At 45.7% G+C, this 25832-nt stretch overlaps 1 protein-coding gene across 1 annotated transcript in view; it reads right to left on the bottom strand.

Moving 5' to 3' along the window:
- The window catches only part of CACNA1E (calcium voltage-gated channel subunit alpha1 E), a 281416-nt gene extending 277822 nt beyond the window's left edge, over positions 1-3594 (bottom strand). The window contains exons 1-2 of the mRNA XM_060277446.1: positions 3494-3594; positions 387-526 (exon numbers count right to left, since the gene is read on the bottom strand). Coding sequence (XP_060133429.1) covers positions 387-526; positions 3494-3586 — 233 coding nt within the window. The 5' untranslated portion in view covers positions 3587-3594. The remainder of the gene's footprint in view (positions 1-386; positions 527-3493) is intronic.
- Positions 3595-25832: the final 22238 nt, after the last annotated feature.

The raw sequence follows: 25832 nt of genomic DNA, 5'->3' as shown, positions 1-25832 counted from the left end.
CTGGGTTTCCCCCGCCACTCTGGGCGGCTTCCAACAAATACCAAAATGAAACACAATGAAACACACCTCCTCCCATCCCTATTCCAGATGTTCGCCACCTGGAGCTGCTTTTGCTTTAAGGTGCCATTTTCACACATACACCCTGACATGCTCGCAAGCAAAATCCATCGGCTGAATTCAGATTGCCACCTTCAGAGCTGAACAGCAGCAGCAGCTTTCACTAGAGAATGAGAACTGCACCAGGTTGGTAGCAGAGGACAATTTCCTCCTGTTTCCAGGGGGAGGAAACAGAAGAGCTGACCTGTACCCTGCAAGTTCAAAATATATGTCACAAGACTCTACCCCCCCCCACCATCACACAACCTCCTAGAATGTAAAGAACTTACCCGCTCAGGACCACAATGAAATCCATGACATTCCATCCATTCCGTAAGTAGGAGCCCTTGTGGAAAACGAATCCCAAAGCGACTATTTTAATGCCGGCTTCAAAGCAAAAGATCCCAATGAAATAAGGTTCTGTCTTCTCCTACAGGAAGGTAACAAATGAGCAGGTCAGAGAAGGGAATCGACAAGCATTATACCCTGCCTACATGTTGGGAAATATCTGGTTGCTTCTTGATGCTGGACCCTCGGTAGGCTTACTCAGAAACAAGCCCCACTGAGCTTAGTACATATTACTGCTCAATGCTTACACTTCACAATCTCATGGACTTAATCCAGACAATATTTGCTGTCCCCAAGTCCCGTTAGATCAAATCTAACTAGCCCCACTGATTTTGCAGGGCTTTCCTTAGTGCAGAGTCCACATCCCAAATCCAGAGATTTGCACTCCAGTGCTAGGACCAAATATTTCAAGCATTAAGCCTGACTCACTTCCCCCCAAAATGGAAGCTCTCCCAGTAGCCTGCCCTGTCTTCCCAAAGACGATAAGTTTGGAAAAGTGGGGCGAGCTGGGCAATGGAGAGCGAGGGCACCACACCTCTTTTTAACTAAGTCTAACTTCTGAGGGGGTCTGGGCCTAGTTCAAAAAGAGAGGGATCTAGTGAACTGGAGGAGTTTGTTCCTTAGCAACCTCCCAATTCCAGTTGCTGCTGCTGTCGCTGCTACTGATCCCTAAAGCTGCTCTTTTAAGTGGAAACTCTAAACAAGAGGAAAAACCAGGCAAACTCAAATATGGGAATAGTTCTTTCTAAGCCGTCTACGGGTCAGTTCTCAGTGAACTGGTTATCTACATACATGCAGTATGTTCTTCCAGGAAGAGATGTTCAACCAACAGCTCAGGGTTCACGAGTCTTTCATTATAAAGGCATGAATATTGACATGTGAGAAGATCCCACTGACCTGTGGACTTATGGCTTCATCGGGGCCATGCCTCCTCTGCACCCATCTGCATACAAGCATCCCCTTAAACATGCAGTTGGAACTACCAGTCTGGCATCAGAGCCAACTCCTAGGGGGCGAGGTACCTTCAGCCTCCCCAATAACATATTAGAAGGGGCCAGGCCCCCCAAAGTTGGTGGGCATTGTCATGCAAATGGTGTGTGTGTGTGTGCCACGTCTTGTGATTTATTATGTGGGGTGAGGCTTACCTGCCCTCCCCCCCCCAATATTTTATTCAAGTTGGTACCCCTGCAGCCTGGGAACCAGGAGTGAAACTTTATTTCACAAGCTCCTGTGCTACTCTGAAGGCATCTATGCATGCATATTACTAGATTTTGAAATGTGGCATGCTTCAGTATTATTTTATATCCCGGAACCCAATCTTTTTGTTGTTGTTGTTGTTGTTGTTGTTTTTGTTCTTTCTACGCTTCTAGGAATATATGGAACTCCCTTCCCTGTCTTCTCATTCTGAAAACATTTTATTTCTAATTTATTGTTAGAGTCACTCTAAATACTTTACCAGAGTAAAAACCTTCAAACTCACCTCAAATTTCAAATTTCTTTGAAAGTTGAGGTGTAATTCAAAAGCAATGCTACTCACCTCCAAATTCTTCAACTCCTCGCGCCCTCAAAGCTCCCGGGGTATTTAAATGAATGAAACACTGTTCTAGTGACCCAGAAGTTTTGCACATGTGCTACCATTTTCCGGTGCCTCATAGCCAACAAAGCGGCAAGTTAGCCCTGGACTAAATCACAGCCGGGATAACAATTGTCTATCAAAATAAAAAAATTCCTTCAGTAGCACCTTAAAGACCAACTAAGTTTTTATTTTGGTATGAGCTTTCGTGTGCATGCACACTTCTTCAGATACACTTGAAACAGAAGAGCCAGACCTTTATGTATATACAGAGGGGGGGGAATGGGTGATGGGCTGATAGGGGTGGTAAACCTGTTGATGGCTGTTAATGACTGCTGATGACTGCAATTGGTCCTGCGGGGAAAAAGCAAGGGCTGAGGCGCTAAAGAAAGCTTGATCATGCATAATGAGATAAGAATCCTATGTCTTTGTTCATCCCAGGTGGCCCCATGGTTTTAAGCTTGGTAATGAGTTCCAATTAAGCAACTTCTCTTTCAAGTCTGTTTCTGAATTTTTTCTGTAATAAAACAGCTGCTTCGAGATCTTGTATAGAATGTCCTGGGAGATTGAAGTGTTCTCCTACTGGTTTCTCTGTCTTGAGGTTCCTGATGTCAGATTTATGTCCATTTATCCTTTGGCATAGGGTTTGGCCTGTTTGTCCAATATAGAGAGCTGAAGGGCACCGTTGGCATTTGATGGCATACACAAAGTTAGAAGATGAGCAATTAAATAGTCCTGAGATGGTATGTTGGTTGTTGTTGGGGCCAGTAATGGTGTTGTCCGGGTGTATGTGGCAGCAAAGTTGGCATCTGGGTTTATTGCAGACTCTGGTACCAGTGTCCATGTTAAGTCTGGTGGTTGTATTCCCACCCCCACCACCCTCTGTATATACATAAGGGTCTGGCTCTTCTGTTTCAAGTGTATCTGAAGAAGTGTGCATACACACGAAAGCTCATACCAAAATAAAAACGTAGTTGGTCTTTAAGGTGCTACTGAAGGAATTTTTTTTATTTTGCTTCGACTCAGACCAACACGGCTACCTACCTGTGCCTAGAATTGTCTATCAAGTTTGCATGTCACCCAGAGAATGACAATTACTGGGTATCTGCTAAATTAAGTAAATAAATATAATCAGAGTGCCTTTTGCTGATTAGGTGCCCTGGGCTAATGTTCCATCCATTCAATGGAGAGACTGGACCTGGAAACAACAAATGTCCTTGATCTATAGACACACCAGTCCCAGCCCTTGTTGAAAGACTGAGGAGCTATTTCTGAACCATTATAACACTGAAGCCCTGAAGTACATCCTATTAGGTTTTCCTGTTGGGTCTCAGAGTTTCCTTTGGCACTCCGACACCCGTCACCTTTGAGACTGAAGGTTTACAGTGGTGAAACTTACTTGAATCTACATCCAAGAGATGAAGCGGTGGAATCCATAAGAACCAACCCCCACCCCCACCGCCCAAGTCAACTTACTAATCTCCGAGACATAGGTGTCTTGTCATCTTCAGGAAGGTGCTGTTCCAGGGCCAGAACGATGCAGTTTGCAATGATGGTTGCCAGAATCATGTATTCAAAAGGAGTGCATGAAAGGGTTAAGGAATACACAGAGACAAAACAGAAGCATGACAAGATTCTAGTTTCACTGCCTTCCTTTCTCAATCACTTGGTCAACCCTTTTGTCACTACATCCATGGCTGTTCAATGAACCTTCACGAATCTCACATACAATAGGAAGTTAAGCCTTCCATTTTTGTGGGCAATACCCTGAAGCGTCCTGATAAAGCTATTTGGAAGCGACAGGAGTGATGGAGGAACGAGCCTAGTATATTGACAGTTGTCTCTTTCTACTGATACGAGTTCCTTGTTATTAACAAGCAACCTCAGCAGTTTCAAGTTCTGCTGGAAAGCCAGTGTCATCCAGCAGGGGGGAAAATGGAAGCACCCGGGTTCAAATCCTTACTCAGCCCCAAAGTTCACAGAATTGTTGTGAGGATAAAATAGGATCATTCCAAGTATTCAGCCTGGAAATCCTTGGAGGAAGAGTGGAATAAAACATCAGTGAATGAGTTTTAGCAAAGATCTAGACTGCATTTTAAATAGATTTTTCTACAGGAAAGGTGTATAATAATCTCCTTTTGTGGTGGCCCCAGGGCAACAGCACCAATCAGCATTCACATTCACCCCATGCTGATGCCATGCAAGAGGGTGGTGGTTTTTTTTTTTTTTTTTTTGCATTAAACTAAGTGCTCCAGCATGGGCAACTGAAAAGACTAATCTGTCACCTTCTGCTCTTGGCAGCTCAATTGTTGCTTGAAGGTGGGCAGGAAGGGAAGTTGTCTCTGTGAAAACTGCTTTCGAAAGCTGCAAAATATGATTATTGTTGCTGTTATTAATATTACCTGCTGCAGAGTTCCACTCCTGACTGACTGCGTAGGAGGAGGAGATTGACTTTAAAGTGGCTTTAAAGAGTTGCCAGGGTCATTAATGCAGGGATGAACCAATTTCTCAAACAATTAATACTTCAAGTCAAAAGGAGCCGCTTCTGACCTCCTCCAACCCTTTTGCTCTTTCCGTAAGTCTGCATTAAGGCCCATTCCCCGTCCACCCCAAGTCCAATCTTGCACATATTTTGATTTCCACCCCTCCTCCTGTTACACGGTCAACACAGCACTTTAACAATCTTCAAGACTACGCCAGTTCAGATTTGTTTCTTGTACTAGGCATTCCTGTTGTCTTTGTCCATGGAGTTTTCTTGGCAGGGATACTGGAGTGGCTTGCCAGTTCCTTCTCCAGGTGGATCACGTTTAGTCAAAACTCTCCACTATGACCTGTCCATCTTGGGTGGCCCTGCATGGCATAGCTCATAGCTTCTCTGAGTTATTCAAGCCCCTTCGCCACGGCAAGGCATTGATCCATACAGAAGGCTGATCGCCGAAGAATTGATGCTTTTGAATTATGGTGCTGGAGGAGACTCTTGAGAGTCCCATGGACTGCAAGAAGATCAAACCTATCCATTCTTAAGGAAATCAGCCCTGAGTGCTCACTGGAAGGACAGATCCTGAAGCTGAGGCTCCAATACTTTGGCCGCCTCATGAGAAGAGAAGACTCCCTGGAAAAGACCTGATGTTGGGAAAGATTGAGGGCACTAGGAGAAGGGGACAACAGAGGACGAGATGGTTGGACAGTGTTCTCGAAGCTACGAACATGAGTTTGACCAAACTGCGGGAGGCAGTGCAAGACAGGAGTGTCTGGCGTGCTATGGTCCATGGGATCGTGAAGAGTCGGACACAACTAAACGACTAAACAACAACAACAACAACAACAACTGGGCATTCCCTGTTGGCACTCTTTCAGTACAATGGCAGACATGTACACTAGACATGGCATATTCACGACAGTACAAGTGTCTGGATACACACCAGCAAGAGAGAGAGAGAGAGAGAGAGAGAGAGAGAGAGAGAGAGAGAGAGAGAGAGAGAGAGAGAGAAGGTCCACTCAGCACCAAGGGGACCATGTGTGTGATGTGGCCATCTCCATAGCTGCCAAGTTTTCCCTTTTCTCGCGAGGAAGCCTATTCAGCATAAGGGAAAATCCCTTTAAAAAGGGGATATCTTGGCAGCTATGCATCTCTAAGGACCACACTGGAGCCCTAAGCAGCCATACATACATCTGGAGCCAGGGAGTGTGTTCTCCTCCAGCCTAGGGTCACCTAGGAGAGGTTGAGGGCATTGGTAACTGTAAGGGGGAGGGATTATAGGGAACAGCCCCCCCCCCTCATCAGGTCGAGTTCCTCTCAGAGCAGCAAGTCCAGTAGCGGATCAGATTACAGGAGTCAGGAAGTAGAGAGGGAGGGAAGAGGTTCTGACAACATGAAAGAGCCTCAACGCTGAGTAGAGAAGGAGGCAGCTGGGGAGGAAATGACGGGAGAGCAGTCAGAAGGGCAGCCCTCCCCCCCCCCCCCCCGGACGCCTGAATTGAGGTGCATGGCACCCCATAGGGTGAGAGGGAGGTGCTTTGGTGTTCCCAAGCTGTTAAGTTGGGCACGAAACAGAAAGAAGCCATTGCGAGGTTCTGACTCGGACTAAGCAGACATGTTTTCCAGACTCTTTGCACTGTAAATAGAATGCACAATAAGAACACCTTAAAGACAAGCAGGTGTGGAGCGTCGTTACTCAAGAGTAGCTGCAAGAACCTCTGGCAGTAACTGAAGTGTAGCAGGCAGAAAGTACTGCTTTATCGACCAGGCAGCCAAAGACAGAAGGCAAAGCCACTGCTATTCATACAAGTTCTGATCAATCCAGAGGTCTCATGTGGTCATGGACTGGTTGGACGCAGAGGAATAGTGGAACAGCTGGGGAAACACCAAGGGAAGAAGGCACAGAACCCGGGGTGGTGATGGCACAACAATGGGTAGCCAGATGGAGAAGAGGGAGGAGACTGGGAAGAGGAGGTGTTGGAAGCTGAAGTCGTAACAGGGCTTAGTGAGTTGGCAGAGCCTGTGGCAGAGAGAAGCCAAGAAGTAGAAGCAGGAGAATGGGACGAGGGAGGTCGAGAGGCAGAGAAGGAGGGCAAAGTTGCAATCTACACCTCTCAGCCATATGGAAGAGCACTGAGCCAAAAAAATCAAGCATTTAAAAGATTTGTGGCTCCCAGATTGATAATCTTAGGAAGAACTTCCTGACAGTAAGAGCTGTTCGACAGTGGAATTTGCTGCCAAGGAGTGTGGTGGAGTCTCCTTCTTTGGAGGTCTTTAAGCGGGGGCTTGACAGCCATCTGTCAGGAATGCTTTGATGGTGTTTCCTGCTTGGCAGGGGGTTGGACTGGATGGCCCTTGTGGTGTCTTCCAACTCTATGATTCTATGATTCTAATCTGGCAATGCTGACCCAGGGTAGAAGTCCTGCCTCAACATTAATTGAGGCTTACCGAAAAAGGAGGAATCCTTTGTCTGCCTCAATTACTGTTTTTTTTAAAATCCTACCTTCCAAAACTGCTTTAAAAAAAGGTTGTTGGGGCTTCTGGTTACACCTCCGCCCTCCTGCTACTACAGGTGCAAATCACAGAAGGTAGATAGATTTGACAGTCAGTCTACTATAACCTTCTGATTTTGGGCCGCGTAAAAATCAACATATAATTATTCTTTCAGTAAAGTTTTGGGAAGGGGAAACATTGACTTCCCAATTATTAAAAGCAGATAAGGTTATCAGATTTTTTTCAACGAATCCAGGGACACTTTTCAACTTCAGCCGGAATGACAGGAATTTGACAGGGCACTGATTTGTAAATTTGGGGACTGTTCCCGGGAAACAGGGATGTCTGGTAACCTTAAGATAGAAACACAGGGCCCAGATCCCTTGATTCCTAGCGTCAGCATTTAGCAAGTCCAACGTATGAAGGAATTGTTCTCACTGGCTATGTCTAGCTTATTGCCCAGCAGAATGAATACAGCAAGCCTGCAACTTACGTGCATTTAACTTGTGTGCATTCAATTCGAATAAAAATTTTAAAGGGAGCAGAAGGGGGGGGGCGTTCCAGGAAAAAGTGGCTTTGGCAACCCCACCTGCCATTGAACCCAATGTCCTTTGACTATAACGGATTTTGGCTTTAGGCGTGATGCCTGGAACGTAATCCCCACGGAAATTGAGAGCTTAACTGTACTGCCCACCCATAAGTCAATCAAACCAGAAAAATTCCCCTAACCCTCCTTTACCTTTAAAAACTCTTGGCAATCAAAACACTATTGTCATGAATTTATAAGTAACAATCGGACACGGCTAGGATTACTTCCTCCTGCAAAACATCCCCCCCCCAAAAAAAGCCATGGTGATGGGAAGCAGGAGAATAGAATCTTAGTCACAATATAATTTGGGGGTAGAGAATCATGAGGCTTCAGAAATAATGAGAAACCAAGAAAGCTAAATCCCCTCTTCTTGCTAGAGAGGCCGGTCCACAATGCCTCTGTGCACCAGAAGCAAAATAAGTCTGTGACTCAATTGCTGAAGAGACAGGACTTATGAACCCTGCCAACAACCTCCAGCTGGTAACGAATAGGACCTGTTGCTTGTTCCAGTTGCATATATTTTGTGGCTTTCAAAACCATTGGCCGTGAAGGGCTGGCGACACAAGGGGAAACTTGACAGGCTTTCGTGGGATCACATCCAATCACCTATTTGATGGCACCATCCTAAACTGCATGGAACCCTGGATGTAAAAATCAAAGTAATGTTTTATTTGAATGCCCCCGCCCCAAACTACCATCTAAGGCAGGCATAGGCAAACTCGGACATCCAGATGTTTTGGGACTACAACTCCCATCATCCCTAGCTAACAGGACCAGTGGTCAGGGATGATGGGAATTGTAGTCTCAAAACATCTGGAGGGCTGAGTTTGCCTATGCCTGATCTAAGGCAGCTACCACACACTCACACACAGTATATTTGTTATTTTGCATAATAATTATATATTATATATTATATTATATTATATTATATTATATTATATTATATTATATTATATTATATTATATTATATTATATTATATTATATTATGGACCCAGGTGGCGCTGTGGGTTAATCCACTGAGCCTAGGGCTTGCTGATCAGAAGGTCGGTGGTTCGAATCCCTGTGACGGGGTGAGCTCCCGTTGCTTGGTCCCAACTCCTGCGAACCTAGCAGTTCAAAAGCACATCAAAATGCAAGTAGATAAATAGGAACCGCTACAGCGGGAAGGTAAACGGCGTTTCCATGTGCTGCTCTGGTTTGCCAGAAGCGGCTTTGTCATGCTGGCCACATGACCTGGAAGCTGTACGCCGGCTCCCTCGGCCAATAATGCGAGATGAGCACACAACCCCAGAGTCGGTCACGACTGGACCTAATGGTCAGGGGTCCCTTTACCTTTTTATATTATATTATAATATAAAAAGACGCCTGCTTCTTGGGAGAAAAGCAATGACAAACCTAGACAGCATCTTAAAAAGCAGAGACATCACCTTGCCTACAAAGGTCCATATAGTTAAAGCTATGGTTTTCCCAGTAGTGATGTATGGAAGTGAGAGCTGGACCATAAAGAAGGCTGATTGCCGAAGAATTGATGCTTTTGAATTATGGTGCTGGAGGAGACTCTTGAGAGTCCCATGGACTGCAAGAAGATCAAACCTCTCCATTCTGAAGGAAATCAACCCTGGGTGCTCACTGGAAGGACAGATCGTGAAGCTGAGGCTCTAATACTTTGGCCACCTCATGAGAAGAGAAGAATCCTTGGAAAAGACCCTGATGTTGGGAAAGGTTGAGGGCACTAGGAGAAGGGGACGACAGAGGATGAGATGGTTGGACAGTGTTCTCGAAGCTACAAACATGAGTTTGACCAAACTGCGGGAGGCAGTGCAAGACAGGAATGCCTGGCGCGCTATGGTCCATGGGGTCACGAAGAGTCGGACACGACTAAACGACTAAACAACAACAACAATAATTATATATAATATTCCACCCTCCCTCCAAGGTTGCTAACATGGTTCCCCCTCCCCATATTAACCTGGCAACAACTCTTGGCCCAAGGTCGCCCAGTGAACTTCATGGCTGAGTGGGGATTTGAACCCTGGTCTCCTCAAGGTGGCTTACAGTAGATTGTAATACAGTGTTACCTCTGGTTACAAACGGGATCCATTCCGGAGGGCCATTCGCAACATGAAAAGGCTGCATCCTGAAGCACAGGTGCGTGATGTAATCTGGTGCTTCTGCATATGCGCAAAGCGGGATTTAGCACTTCTGCGCATGCGCACAGAACCCGGAAGTAACTGGTTCCGGGATTTCCGGCTTTGGCACATCTGTATCCCAAAAATACGCATCCTGAAGCAGACATAATATGAGGTATGACTGTAAAGCAAAATCTACGCAAATGCAAACTAGCAGCCCTTTGTCTCTGGCAGATGCATGGTACCAGAGCATAAACAAGACACTACAGTCTTTAAACTTGTCCTACAGGAAATCCCAGAAACGGGTGGTCTGGAATGAGGCTGGGGGTCTCCATGGAAAAACCCTTTGCACTTCACCAAACTACAATTCCCGGGATTCTCTAGGAAGCCATGCCAGTTAAAGTGAATGAAGACCAATATATATTTGTACAGAAGGTATGCCCTGAAGCAAAGCTAGAGAATTTGTTTAATTTAGTGATCAGAATCCAGAGGGTGTTAAATAGGAGGCTAGGAAAAGCTGCTCGAGAACAGAGGAGAAATACATCATGCCAACACAACATGTAGTCGGTTCATGATATTAACCGGGGGGGAGGCCATCACTCAAGCAGCCTGCTTTGCCTCCGCAAACCAGCATTTTTGCTTGTCGTAACACAGGCTTGAAACAAAGATCAACCCAATTTCCGGCATCAGAGAAGATGACGCTCATTATGGGTGATTCAAGGCTGAACATTTTCTCAGTGCCCTGCATTACTTGCTAAGTAGCAGTGGCTGCAAGTCCACAGTGTGTTGTTTTCCTCTGTCCCTCCCGCCCTCAATGAAAGCAATACGAACGTTGGCACATCACTTACAAGGGGGCCAGCGCTGACTGGTTATATTCCCATTGCGCGGCAGATGCCTCTGTAATAACAGGGTCGAAACTGACCTTAGCCTTGCCATCCGGTTAATAGTGCATTGTCAAAGGTGTCTATGTGTCACAGAACAATTGAGTTGGAAGGGACCCCAAGGGTCTTCTAGTCCAACCCCCTGCAAAGCAGGAATCTCGACTAGATCACACAAGACAGGTGGCCATCCAGCCATGTTACCCTGTGTGGACGACCTGGATGAACCAGCTATTTGCAGGAGTGAGCCTGCTGTAGTTATAGGGGCACCCCATGATCTAACCTCACTCAGCTTTGAACTAAAGATAGTGCATTAGTTAAAGTCGTCCAGTTCTCCAAGTATTTTTTCCAGAACACTTCTCTTTCCCATGCAAGATGATCCAAACTAACTGCTGGCATTCATGGTATACGTACAGTATTTCTTCTTCTTTCTTTGGTGATCACTCGTAGCCAAGTAAGATTGTCGTCCATAAACACGGTTTTAACAATGAGTCTTTAAGTGACTGTGGAGGCCAATTCTGGATCCACACATCCTTCCACAGTGGGGACATTGGTTTCCGGGTGGGAGTTGATCATGGTGTGGATTTGCCAAGCGTGCCTTCCTCTTAGTACATTTCTCCCTTTCGTCCTGAGATCGAGTTTCTTCAAAGCTCATGACACCTTTGGTAAAGGCTGTTCTCCAACTGGAGTACTCGCAGGCCAGTGTTTCCCAGTTGCCAGTGTTTATACTACATTTTTAAATATTTGCCTTGAGACAGTATTTATACCTCTTTTGTTGACGCTTTCCATTTTAAAGTATTTAACCCAGTACCTACACATAATCAGCAAAAATTTCAACTTCCCCCAAAGACATGGAAAACCAAATAATTTGAACTAGAGCCACTGGCCTATTTATATTTTTGTTTCATTTTCCTCTTCTCTATTTCCCAAAAATCTGTAAGCAACTAACACTGGCTTAAAAGGAGAGAAACAAGGACTTCATTAGCGTTGCTGCTGTGAGACGAACCCTCCGGGTAAGAGATGCACTTTCCTAACTTAGAAGTGAAGGCAGAGCAGGCAAAGAGGCACTCAACGTTAATGCTTCTTCCTTGAATTTCAATTTTATTAACGTCCTTTATTTCCCCGCTTTAAACACAACATATAGCACCATTCCTGCCAACCTAGCAGTTTGAAAGCACGTCAAAGTGCAAGTAGATAAATAGGTACCACTCCGGTGGGAAGGTAAAAGGTGTTTCCGTGCGCTGCTCTGGTTCGCCAGAAACGGCTTAAGTCATGCTGGCCACATGATCCGGAAGCTGTACACCGGCTCCCTTGCCCAATAAAGCGAGATGAGCGCCGCAACCCCAGAGTCGGTCACGACTGGACCTAATGGTCAGGGGTCCCTTTACCTTTATAGCACCATCCATGTAGCTGAGGCAGGCGGGATGAGGGGTGGGAAGGATAGGAAACCTTCTGACAAAAGCAGGAGGAACCCGAAAATAATCCATTAAGGACTGAGCATGCTCACTGGTCACAGAATACTAGTGTCTGTTGCAGGAAAGAAGGAATATTGCAGAAAATTGAGGATGGGGGAATAAACCCTGAGGAGTTGCCGGTCCTACTTGTACCTATTTTTGGAACTGTGCTCTGTTCTGTTTTCGGTTTTTCATATTTTTTAAAATTTTCGTTCTAATACTTACTTGCTGGTTTTAAATTGCATTTATATTTTATTTTATTTTATTTATTAGATGTGAGAATTAATTATATTCTCACTTTTGCACACTGCCTGGAATCTTTTAATGAAATGGTAGTTAATAAATATTCTAAACATTTTCTTTAACTCATTATATGCCATAATGAGTTAAAGAAAAGGTTATAAAAAATACTTTTCTTGAAAAACCAGAAGCCTTTTTATTGGGCATAGTGGGTGAAGGGATTCCAAGGGAAGATAAAAGACTGTTTACGTATGCAACAACTGCGGCAAGAATTGTGTGGCAATGTCCCTCCCTCCCCAGAAATAAGGAACAAGACACAGTGAAGTAAGTTTAAGTGGGTGAAAAGGCCACAACTTTATTGGTTAAGGATGTTGAGCGGTATTGGCTTAGGCATTGGACCCTAACCCTATTGGTCAGCCGGGGAATGACGGAGGCGGGAACCCCCATCTCGCGAGAGGGCTGAACTCTCAGCCCCCTCGCAAGGGTCGAGACGGGCCACGCCCACAACACCACCTCCGTAAAATGCGGAAGTGGTTTTCTTTTAGCCCCAAAATGGAAACAACAAGGAGTACCAACAAAAGAAGAGTGGCAGGTGATGGACTTTGCAGAACGGAGCTGACAGGAAAAATCCAAAACCAGCGTAATCAAGTATTCCGAAAGGACTGGAGTCAATTTATATGACATCTGAAAGATTATTGTAAGCAATTAACATCACTAGTAGGGTTGCCTGAAGCCTTGTAATGAGAAATTTTCTACCTTTCTATATTTATTGAATTTTTGAGTTATTTAGTAATGAGCGTAATTAGAACTGGAAAACGTACAAAATGCAATGATACAAAAGTTAATTTTGAAAGCCATGAGGCGGGAGAGAAGGAAATTGACAGGCTCTAAGGAGCCAGTGGTTTCCATATGCTGCTCTGGTTTGCCAGAAGCGGCTTTGTCATACTGGCCACATGACCTGGAAGCTATACGCCGGCTCCCTCAGCCAATAATGCGAGATGAGCGCGCAACCCCAGAGTCGGTCACGACTGGACCTAATGGTCAGGGGTCCCTTTACCTTTACCTTAAGGAGCCAGTGAGGTAAAGTGGATAATAATGTGAATGTATATTATTAAATGGAAAATAAATTTTATTTGTGTGGGTGAATGGGTGGGTGTATGCGTGTTCAGACCCAAAGACCACCACCCCTAAATAAAGACACATTTGACTCAAATTTTAGTTTTGGTTTTTGGCAGAATTTAGGCCGCAACTTTATTGATTACAGAAAAGTGAGTGGTTGCATAGGCTCTGTTTCGACTAGCTCCCTGCACCCAGAACTCTATTGTAGGTCAGCCAAGGGTGAACACCTGAGGTAGGTGAAAAGCCTGGGAACAGACTCTGTTCCCTCCCCAGATACTCCCCTGGACTCGGACACGGGCACAACCCTCTTTCAGGGGTTGACTAAACCAAGTTGAGTCCCTGGATTCCTTTAACGGAATACCCTTCCCATAGGGATGATGAGACCGTTCTCCCATCCCTATCACCTGAACCAGTGCCTATCCGCAACCTTACAAGTTGTGACAAATTGCTATGCAACAGGCAAAACACAAATGGCCGCAGCCAATCAGCCAAGTGGGGGAAATTGCTGCCATGCCCCTGTCCCAACGACAGACAACACATGATGGCATAGCAAAATGCCCTAAAAATAGGGAGAGGTGGGCGGGTGTTCCGATACACGAGCTGAAAGAGACTCTGGGACATGTGCATAGGTTTATATAGGTCCCTTGATCGTTTTAGACTGCACCCATTGGCCAAATTACACCCAGCAACGAGGGACCTACCAATCAGGTGATGTGGCTATCCAATAGACCCACCCACAACCAGGAGGTCAGTCTCCAACACGTGCCCTCTTTTAGGGAGGATATATATCCCTCCCTAAAACAAACAAGCAACCAATGATGTACACCTCTAATTTACACAAGGTTCCTAAGTTGCCAAGTCTCTTGAGTTTAACCTTCAGGGTCTCCAAGAGAAAGACTGAATTCTTAGGACAATGGGTCAGGCTATTTTCCTGCTTGGCTTGAGAGCTTCTGTCATCTGCTTCCTCCTTCCCCCAAGTCAATCCAGTGACAGCCTTTAGAACCTCGCAGAAGCAGATTCTCCCCACCCTCACCAGACACCATCATGCCCCACCCCTGCCACCAAGCGGTCGGTCACTCTTACTTGCATGCCTACTAGGCACCACGCCCTGAGCCTTAGAAAACCTGGCAATTTCTGGGTAAAATAGATTGCAATTAGGGCTGTCAACCAATTATAGTTTCAAGTTCATAAGTGTATCGCTCTAGCCAAAGGCAATTACAGTACAAACTTGTATTAGGCAATTGTATTAATAAACTAATACAGAACATACATCCATAAAATAAAAATCCATAATATAAAAAAGAAGACTTTGCCAAGTTCCTGAGCATTAAAACACATTTCCCCTTGTGCATCACAGCTCCAATTCTAATATTATTTTGCCTTTTAAAAAATCCAATTTGCCAACATCCATGTCAACCAATTATGGGCATTTTAGCTGATTCACTGCCTGCCTTTTTAAAACCAAATACTCATTTGATGGCCACTTTCCCACAACACAGTAACCCGTAAACCACAGTTTATTGTCGAACAAGCAGTCAGCTGGCACACACTGCCAGATCACTCCAGATCACCCCCGAAGTCCAAGCAGAAGCAACAAACCTTGCTGAAATTCTCTCTTCAACACAACGGTTAAATGTACAGTATAGTAGCTCGGTCCTCTTTCTTCCATCTGGCCAAACTAAGATCAACAGGGTTGCCATCTCACAACCCCAACACCAGGGGTACCACAGAATCTCCCAGCAGAGTGGGAGAAAAGGCAGCAATGGCCCTGCCAACTTCCTTCCCCTGCCTCCATCTCCCCTCCCCCCCCACACACACACCACGTGCATTTGCGTACACACACACTCAGGCTGGGAGTCTCAAAGGCGCCCCTCTGGAGGCTTCACCTGGGGCAAAAAACCCCCCTCGTAATCCCCCCTGTAGCTACAGCTCTGCTGTCCGCCCCAGTTACAACAGGCAAGACTTCAGGTGTGCCAGCCATACAGGGAGATATGCAATGACTTGACCAAAGACCAAATGTGCAGGAGAGAGGAAGAAACCACATCTGCCCTTCTCTCCAGCTTCAATAGTACTGTGCCACCGCTGTGGTCTAAACCACTGAGCTTCTTGGGCTTGCTGATCAGAAGGCCGGAGGTTCGAATCCCCGCAATGGGGTGAGCTCCCGTTGTTTGGTCCCAGCTCCTGCCAACCTAGCAGTTCAAAAGCACACCAGTGCAAGTAGATAACTATCTGGTTTTTGTTTGTTTGTTTGTTTGTTGTTTACAATAAATCATTCTTTTTAATTAACTATGCTCATTTTAACCATTCTGTGCCACCAGTCAAGCGCCAAGCAGCCCCTCAGTGGAGAAAAGACTGGCATTCCTGCTGAAAACGATATAAGCTGCATCAGGCTCACGGGGAGGTGGGGGGGCAGAGAGAGAACCTCTACTCCCTAACGATCCTGACCCCATGGAACCGAAATTCCTACCCCCACACTGCTAGCAGTGCTGATGTATCAGTTTTCCACAAGGTTGTGGGTTTTTTTAATGGAAGAGCACTGAGTCAAGTGACCGCCCCCCCCCAGCTGCAACGAGAACTATTATGCTCCAGATATGGGTTCACCACCACGGTGAGGACCATTCTTAAATCACCTGCTATGGCAGGATACAAGCAAACAGTGGGTCCTCTCACCCAACTTCTCTCCCCTGCAGCTGTCTGGCACCCTCCCTAACTTTCTGCATGGCACACCTGGAGCCTCACTGGGTGCTGAGCATGGAAGCAGATGAAGGGGAAACAGAAAATAGGACTGAGGAAGCATATATCAGGAGAAGCAGGATGCTCTCTCATCTCCCATTGCATCAAGATATTTAAGGGCAGGCATCTTTGTGCCGAAGTTGGCAACCCTAGGTGTGGCTGGTGGGCTTGGCAGACCACATGTTGGCAAGGCTTAGAAAGGTGAGCCAAAATTTCCCAGAAGAGACTTTTCTGATAATTTTTCTGCAAAGTTTATTTTTCTTGCGCCCCTAACCTCAAAAAACAAAACAAAATAAAAATGAGCTTTCGTGTGCATGCACACTTCATCAGATACACTGAAACAGAAGTAGCCAGACCCTTATGTATGTTCAGAGGGTGGGGGTGGGGCTGAATTGCAACTCATTAGCAAGCTTAAAACCATGGAGCCACCTGGAATGAACAGAGACATAGGATTCTTATCTCATTATACATGATCAAGCTTTCCTTAGCACCTCAGCCCTTGCTCCCCCCCCCGCAAGACCAATTGCAGTCATTAACAGTTGTTAACAGTCATCAACAGGTTTACCACTCCTATCAGCCCATCACCCATTCCCATCACCCCCACCCCCCACCCTCTGAATATACATAAGGGTCTGGCTACTTCTGTTTCAGTGTATCTGATGAAGTGTGCATGCACACGAAAGCTCATACCAAAATAAAAACTTAGTTGGTCTTTAAGGTGCTACTGAATGAATTTTTTTAATTTTGCTTTGACTCAGACCAACACGGCTACCTACCTGTAACTCAAAAAAACATTTTGCCAAGTATTATCCACCATATTTTTCAGATGGTTGCCATCTACCCACCCCAACTGACCCTGGAAAGACACTAGGCCTGGGCCACAATGGAGGATTCAAAATGGTGGCCAGTCTTGCAGCAGCAGCAATAAAATAAAAAAATAAAAAAAATTGGCCCATTTCGAGAAGAGAATATACATGAGTAAAAGAGCTGACTGAAGGAAAGTAGATCATAAGAGCTGGGCCAGAGCCTGTTGCTAATACAATGAGATTGCTCAGAAGGATTTATGGTCCTGATAGCACCCATTTTATGGTCCTGATAGTACCCAAGCGGCTGTAAGGAAGCTCTGGATAAGGGGCTGCTGTGGGCCCTGCCTGATTCAATTCTACCATTTCAACATCTGCGTCTATATACTTCAGTGATGTATAAGCAGCGAGATGCTGCGAGCTCCCTCCTGAACAGAGAGGTCCTGATAAAAATATGTAATTGATTAGATTAAATCAGAACTGGAATCTAGCCAGATAATAATGATGAGTGGGATCAGGAACAAAATGTTGCAGTACTCCGTGCTACTGTTCACCCAGCCAGGCACACCTCCTTTTAGCATATTCCACTCCACCACTCCCACCCCCCGCCTCCCCACAGACATCCAGCATGCTCATTCCTCTTTGTGCTGTGGTGGGGGAGGGGGGTAGACCATCTTAGTTTCTCTCCCCCACCCCCATCCTCAACCAGCGCTTTCCTTCTAGAAAAAAATTGTGCCAGTACTACGTACCCTTGATTGCCCCCAGAAAAAAACACTGCCCCCATATATATATATATATATATATATATATATATATATATATATACACATACACACACACAGAGAGAGAGAGAGAGAGAGAGAGAGAGAGAGAGAGAGAGAGAGAGGTGCATTGTTAGACGAATTAAATTCGTTCCACGGGTCTATTCTTATAACGAAAAATTCGTCTAGCGAATCCCATAGGAATGCATTGAATTAATTTTATTTTACTTTTTGCCCATAGGAACACATTAATTGAATTTCAATGCATTCCTACGGGAAACCGCGATTCGATAGACGAATTTTCCGTAAAACAAATTCGTCTAGCAAGGCAACCTCCACTAGAAAAATCCTTTCTTTAAGCGAAAATTTCGTCTTACAGGGCATTCGTTAAGTGAGGCACCACTGTGTGTGTGTGTGTGTGTGTGTGTGTGTGTGTGTGTGTGTGTGTTTCTACTTTTGCAAACCTTGGGGTTCCCCTGAGCCTACTGATACCTACTGGGCTTTAAAACTCAGCACCAGAGCTGGCTATTGAAATAGCAGAATTGCCAACTTTTCACTGCCCCTGGTGCTATTCCTGTAACAGCGACTGGACCTGCAGCAATGGGCAGGTGGCTCATTTCATGGCACCGGGATGAATGCTTTCATTGCCTCTCGGTCACAGTTGGTCAAAGTGAGTGCAACTAGGGGAGAGCTTGGCACTCTTCACCAAGCTTCCGAGTTTGAGGATCTGCCAAGATAAGCCACGATAATGGCTCCAATGTACTGTTGCTCCCAGGATACTACGGGAAATTAAAATGGTTTCCACTAAAGTGGAAGGATGCGGGTAATTAAATGATGGGCAGCTCATAGACCCAGCCTCCTTGCACAGAAGGGACAGGGCCATTATCGGTTGTTGGCTCTGGCGGTTTCCCAGAGAGGCTGTGGGAAAGGGCCATATGCGTTTAGTATTGCAGCCTTAACTCTAATACAAGGCAGCAGAAGACCCAAAGCAAATATGTTCTGCTCTGGTTTATAGACCTCAGCCCAATAGCCTTAAATTACCTTAGCTACAGGTAGGCTCACCAGCCAGGAGAAGTACTTTATAGATACCAATTTCAGTCACACCTTTGTTTCCTCAAAAAAAAAATTTTCTTTGCTTGCTGTGTTAGCAGTTACTGAGCAGTGATCCTGATCCAGATTAGTGGATTAAGTTCATTTTGAGCCCACCTCTTGCCTCGTGTTCAGGAAACAGGACACTTACAAAAATAAAAGCAATTGCCGGCACCTGTCTGTCCCAAGAAACAATGGAGTGCACCTCTGGAGGGTGAAGTCAAATTGCTGGAAGAACCAGAGCAACTGGCTGCAGAGACCGGTAACTCTTAACCGCTGCCTCCCACTTTGTTTTTGATGCTTTAGCCACACTGAAGTGACCTCTCTAGGGCACAAGCCTGGGCAGTGTGTATGGAGATCCTCCAGGGATGGCCAGGTGACAAGACCCCCCTCTCAGCCTCACTGATGTGGTCCAAAAGAAAGCAGATACAGTGGAACCTCGGTTTATGAACACCTCGGTTTATGAATTTTCGGTTTATGAACGCCGCAGACCCATCTGGAACGGATTAATTCACTTTTCATTACTTTCAATGGGAAAGTTTGCTTCAGTTTATGAACGCTTCAATTTATGAACAGACTTCTGGAACCAATTACACCCATGCTTCGGGTTAAGTACGCTTCAGGTTGAGTACTCCGCAGACCCGTCTGGAACGGATTAATCCACTTTCCATTACTTTCAATGGGAAAGTTCGCTTCAGTTTATGAACGCTTCAGTTTAAGTACTCCACGGACCGTCTGGAACAGATTAATCCACTTTCCATTACTTTCAATAGGAAAGTTCGCTTCAGTTTATGAACGCTTCAGTTTATGAACAGACATCCGGAACCAATTGTGTTCATAAACCGAGGTGCCACTGTAATTACATTCGGCACCAGCTTGGCTGAAGGAGTTGCTGGAAGGAGTCATACAAGACGCCAAGAAGCGCTTATTAGGCAAGAACCCCCAACTAGGTTAAAGCCAAGCCTTCCATATCAGCTCAGGGTTAGACCATGCCTGGGATCCTCTCCTCCACAGCTGGCAGAGAAGGGGAGGCAAAAAGACTGGGAGAGTCTTCTGCCGCCTTGTCTCTCTTTTCAGCTGTGCATGTAAAAGCCATGGACCGTTTTCTGGATTGTGTAGCTCGGCAGCTCTTTATAACCTTCCTTTTGACTACCCAAAGCTAGTCCGGCAAGGTCTCGCAACCCTACTGAAAAGCACTCCGGATTCTTGTGGGAGGAGAGGATTCTCTACCTGCAGAGCATCCCTCCAAAACACCTCCCTTGTGTGAAATTAGCACTTTGAAGTGGTATGGGCCGGAAGGTGCTGTTTTGTAAGTGACAGTGTGTGGCAAGGAACAGAGGGACGCAGGCTCAAGCCCAGAACAGCTTTTAGGAAGAAGCAGAGCAGCAGCCACTGCATTTGCAGGGCTAGGGCAACCTGGAAGGGGGGGGCAGGATGCTCATAAATACAAAGAAAACAAAGGAGCTTCTGGTGGACTTTAGGAGACAGAAGAAGGAGGTCCAGCCACTTTTGATTGACGAAATTTGTGTGGAGAGGGTAACAACGTTTAGATTTCTAGGCATTGAGTTACAGGAGGATCTGTCCTGGAGTGTTAATACAAGGGGGCTTGTGAAGAAGGCGCAGCAGAGACTGTATTTTTTGAGAATTTTAAGGAAAAACCATCTTTCACAAAAGCTGCTGCTTACCTTCTATCACTGTGCCATACAGAGCGTGCTCACGTACGGTTTATGTGTGTGGTACGGAAGCTGTACTTCTCAGGACAGAGCAGGGCTGTGTAGAATTATTAAAACAGCAGAGAGCATTATTGGCTGCTCACTCTCCACCTTAGAACAAATCTATACCACCAGGTGCCATAGAAAAGCACTAGACATATCAAGAGATCCAACGCACCCTGGTCACCATTTCTTTCAGCTCCTGCCATCGGGACAGAGATATAGAACTATGCAGGCAAAAACGAGTCGTCTCAGGAACAGTTTCTTCTCTATAGCGATTTTGGCCTTAAATGGAAAGCCTGGACTTTGAAGTCATCTTATTTTACTTGTTATTTGTATTATATTTACTGTTTTTAATTAGGTTTTGTAATTTTGGATTATGCGGAATGCTTTATCTGAGTGGATGTAGCAACCGAGGAATTTCGTTGCTCCCGCAAGGGGACAATGACAATAAAGATATCTTATCTTATCTTACATTGTGTTCCTTCTGGGGCAGTTTGTCCACTTTTGGTCCCCACCAGGGGTGCCAACTTGAATAGCATATTGGGGGGGGAAGAGATAAGCCAAGCCCTGCATAGTCAATCACAAGATGCAGCACACTCACACCATTTGAATGGCAATGTCCATCAACTTGGGGGGGGGGTCAAATATTTTATTGATGGGGTCAAAGGGACCTCGCCCCCTAGGGTCCCTCCAGCACTCAACTCTTGCCACCGGCTCCTAGAAGCTCTCAGCATGTGACAGCAGCCACATCCTGGGAAACTGCTCCGACTGGTCAGCTAAATCAGGTGAAGGTAACCGATGGGTCTCAAGCCTTCCCTGCATACCAAGACATGTTCTGGTGGACTGAGCAGACCAGACCAACAGCGGGTCCAACAGTCAAGAAGGGGGTTTCTGCACATGCTGTAGAAGGAAATGAGGAACAGATGGGGCTCGTCAACCTGGAAAGGTAAGAGAAGAAAAGCCCTGGTCCTAAAGCTCCACTGCCTTGTGGCTACACTCATCCATTAGAAAGGCTTCGGGAGTAAACCCCAAGGAAAAATCCATACCCACTGCCTTGTGGGACAGCTTTGGGAGAAGAAAAGGTTAAGGAGTAAACCCCACACAAATCTGGAGAGGACTACCTAAGACAGTTGGCTGTTACCTTATACATCTCCTTCTGGCAATGCCTGCAACCAAGTCGGGGTCAGTCTGCATGGATGCTTCTGGGGTGGGTCAATCCAAATTGTCATATCCTGCTGGCCTGGAGATTCCAGCCTGTATTACACATATCATCCTGTCTCTGCTATTCCCTTGGAGGGCAGCAGGAAGAGCTCGACATCTTGGGTACGGGCTCCATTTAATCAGATTTTCTCATTCCTTTGGACTCTGGATTGATTTGCCAGATGTTCATGGCCACACAGTTCATCCGTGATGAACACCCAAATAGAAAGGCTCTGTGGGCTCATTCTTCCATTGTCTCTTGAGACTCACAGATGTCAACCAAAATGTTGACTGGTTCTAACAAGGATTGGGAAGGCAATGTGGAATTGGACAGAGGCAAACTGTAGCAGCAGCATCCTCAGCCAAGCATTTCCTTACTTTCCAAGTCCCGGACTGCAGAATCCGGGACCGGCAGCCATGTGACACCGGAAGTTGCGTCGACGTAACTTCCGGTGTCGCTTTGCCCTTCTATGGGCACCAAAAATGGCCGCCGCCGGCTTCAAAAGTAGCTTCTACGCATGACCGGAAGTGCGTCGACGCAACTTCCGGTGTCGCCCCGCCCTTCTATGGGCACCAAAAATGGCCGCCGCCAACACCGGAAGTCGCATCTACGCACTTCCGGTCATGTGTAGATGCGACTTTTGAAGCCGGCGGTGGCCATTTTTGGTGCCCATAGAAGGGCAAATCAGAAAGAAAAAATGGCCGCCGGCAGGAGAAAATAATGGAGAAAAATGGGAGACGAAGTGATACGGGGGACCACCGGGAAAAGATAAGCAAAAACGGGGGTTTCCCGGGGAAAACGGGGTACTTGGCAGCTATGAGCATTTCAACAGCAGAGAAGAAAGCCCGCTTCCCTAGTTGCCAAGAAAACAAGTTGCCCAGCAGAATATCAGCTTCTGCCACAAAGTGGAACTTCAGGCAGAGAAGATTCTGGCTTCCTCTACAGCCACTTAAAGCTTTAATGCACCAGGGATGTGAGCTAGAGACTCTTGGTATCTCTGTCCTTTTCATCAGCCCCTCCTTATTCGAAGAACAAGGTAAGAACCTTTGGGACAAGTTTAATGTGACAAGACCTCAAAGAAAATGTAAAGTCCTATGCTTGTATTCCTTTAAACAAGGATGGGGAGGATGTGGTCCTCCAGATGTTGTCAGACTTCAATGCTCATCTATCACAGGTGGCATAGCCAATAGTCAGAGATGCAGTGGACCGATACAGGAGAGATACAGGATCCCCATTCCTGGCTTAAGTACATCACCTTCCTCACTCAGGTCCAGATCTAGTCCAGCATTTTGCTTCCAACAGCAGCCAATGGCTTTCCCCAGAGTTTGCCCTTGGCTACCTGGTATTTAGAGACATACTGTTTCTCAGCTATCGTGGCAAATATTACTGATAGAAAGGTAGGTCTACTTCCATGTAGTCATCTAATCATTGCCGAAATGTCATCTCAGCCTGTGGTCACTGCCGGATCTTGTAGCAGTGAATTCTGTGGCTTAATTTCATATTGTGTGTCAGGCCTGAAACTATTGCCAATCAGCTTCAGCTACTTTAGCAGTAAGTTGTAGTTAATTCTTCTTCTGGGGTGAGGAAAGGACACTCTTTCTACATTTCTGCATTTTAGCTCAGAACATGACGTTAAATAATGATCCAGCTGCTCTTAAACCTCTGATAACCATCTATCTATCAAGCCACAATCTGCCTCGATGCTTGAAAATCTTAGTCCCCTCTGGATTTCTCTCTCTCCAAAGAGTATCATCCTACAGACTTGCATTTTCATTGGGCAATGGAGAACGCCACTTGAAAACACTGTGTCATCAAAGCTCCCCCTAGGCGAATGCACTACAGAGTCCTTGATCTATTGTATATACATATGCATTTCACAGATACATTTGAATATATGCATAATATGCCACACTCCATAATTATGATTACCATAATCAAGGACAAAAGTGGTAAGGACCTAACAGAAGCAGAAGACATCAAGAAGAGGTGGCAAGAATACACAGAGGAATTATACCAGAAAGATATGGAGGTCTCATACACCCCAGGTAGTGTGGTTGCTGACCTTGAGCCAGACATCTTGGAGAGTGAAGTCAAATGGGCCTTAGAAAGCATTGCTAATAACAAGGCCAGTGGAAGTGATGATATTCCAGCTGAACTATTTAAAATTTTAAAAGATGATGCTGTTAAGGTGCTACACCCAATATGCCAGCAAGTTTGGAAAACTCAGCAATGGCCAGAGGATTGGAGAAGATCAGTCTACATCCCAATTCCAAAGAAGGGCAGTGCCAAAGAATGCTCCAACTACCGCACAATTGCGCTCATTTCACACGCTAGCAAGGTTATGCTTAAAATTCTACAAGGCAGGCTTAGGCAGTATGTGGACCGAGAACTCCCAGAAGTGCAAGCTGGATTTCGAAAGGGCAGAGGAACCAGAGACCAAATAGCAAACATGCGCTGGATTATGGAGAAAGCTAGAGAGTTCCAGAAAAACGTCTACTTCTGCTTCATTGACTATGCAAAAGCCTTTGACTGTGTCGACCACAGCAAACTATGGCAAGTTCTTAAAGAAATGGGAGTGCCTGATCACCTCATCTGTCTCCTGAGAAATCTCTATGTGGGACAAGAAGCTACAGTTAGAACTGGATATGGAACAACTGATTGGTTCAAAATTGGGAAAGGAGTACGACAAGGTTGTATATTGTCTCCCTGCTTATTTAACTTATATGCAGAATTCATCATGCGAAAGGCTGGACTAGATGAATCCCAAGCCGGAATTAAGATTGCCGGAAGAAATATCAACAACCTCAGATATGCAGATGACACAACCTTGATGGCAGAAAGCGAGGAGGAATTAAAGAACCTTTTAATGAGGGTGAAAGAGGAGAGCGCAAAATATGGTCTGAAGCTCAACATCAAAAAAACCAAGATCATGGCCACTGGTCCCATCACCTCCTGGCAAATAGAAGGGGAAGAAATGGAGGCAGTGAGAGATTTTACTTTCTTGGGCTCCTTGATCACTGCAGATGGTGACAGCAGTCCCGAAATTAAAAGACGCCTGCTTCTTGGGAGAAAAGCAATGACAAACCTAGACAGCATCTTAAAAAGCAGAGACATCACTTTGCCGACAAAGGTCCGTATAGTTAAAGCTATGGTTTTCCCAGTAGTGATGTATGGAAGTGAGAGCTGGACCATAAAGAAGGCTGATCGCCGAAGAATTGATGCTTTTGAATTATGGTGCTGGAGGAGACTCTTGAGAGTCCCATGGACTGCAAGAAGATCAAACCTATCCATTCTTAAGGAAATCAGCCCTGAGTGCTCACTGGAAGGACAGATCGTGAAGCTGAGGCTCCAATACTTTGGCCACCTCATGAGAAGAGAAGAATCCTTGGAAAAGACCCTGATGTTGGGAAAGATTGAGGGCACTAGGAGAAGGGGACGACAGAGGACAAGATGGTTGAACAGTGTTCTCGAAGCTACGAACATGAGTTTGACCAAACTGCGGGAGGCAGTGCAAGACAGGAGTGCCTGGCGTGCTATGGTCCATGGGGTCACGAAGAGTCGGACACGACTAAACGACTAAACAACAACAACAACATGCCACACTCCAAGGCTTGTTGCAGTCCATTTGCCAAGGGATCATGGTAAAAACAAAACAAAAAAACCCCACCAGGTTTAGACCACCAAGAAATATCACTGTCGGACAGGAGCTCCCAAAAAGCACCACTCCGCTGTCAAACGTTCTAGGTCAGGCCTGCACAACCTGTAACAAACCAAGCCAGATGCTGATACATGGCTGAGAATATCCAAGCCCTCTTTATACAAAGCTCCAGGCTACCATCTATTCCTCCTTTATTTTCTTCTAAAGCCCCACAAACCATACATTGACCCTGCAGGAGACACTTGGCCGAGTTCATCCTTTTTGACTGTTCAGAGGAGGCAGGTGGAAGCCACAACAAAAGGTTGCAGTCTATCCATCTCTGCCCCATCTTTCATTTTTTCATTCGCCACACTATACAGTGGTACCTCAGGTTAAGAACTTAATTTGTTCTGGAGGTCCGTTCTTAACCTGAAACTGTTCTTAACCTGAAGCACCACTTTAGCTAATGGGGCCTCCTGCTGCTGCCGCCGCG

The sequence above is a fragment of the Zootoca vivipara genome, chromosome 7, assembly GCF_963506605.1.
Source record: "Zootoca vivipara chromosome 7, rZooViv1.1, whole genome shotgun sequence".
Taxonomy (NCBI): domain Eukaryota; kingdom Metazoa; phylum Chordata; class Lepidosauria; order Squamata; family Lacertidae; genus Zootoca; species Zootoca vivipara.
This window is presented reverse-complemented; position numbering and strand designations above follow the sequence as displayed.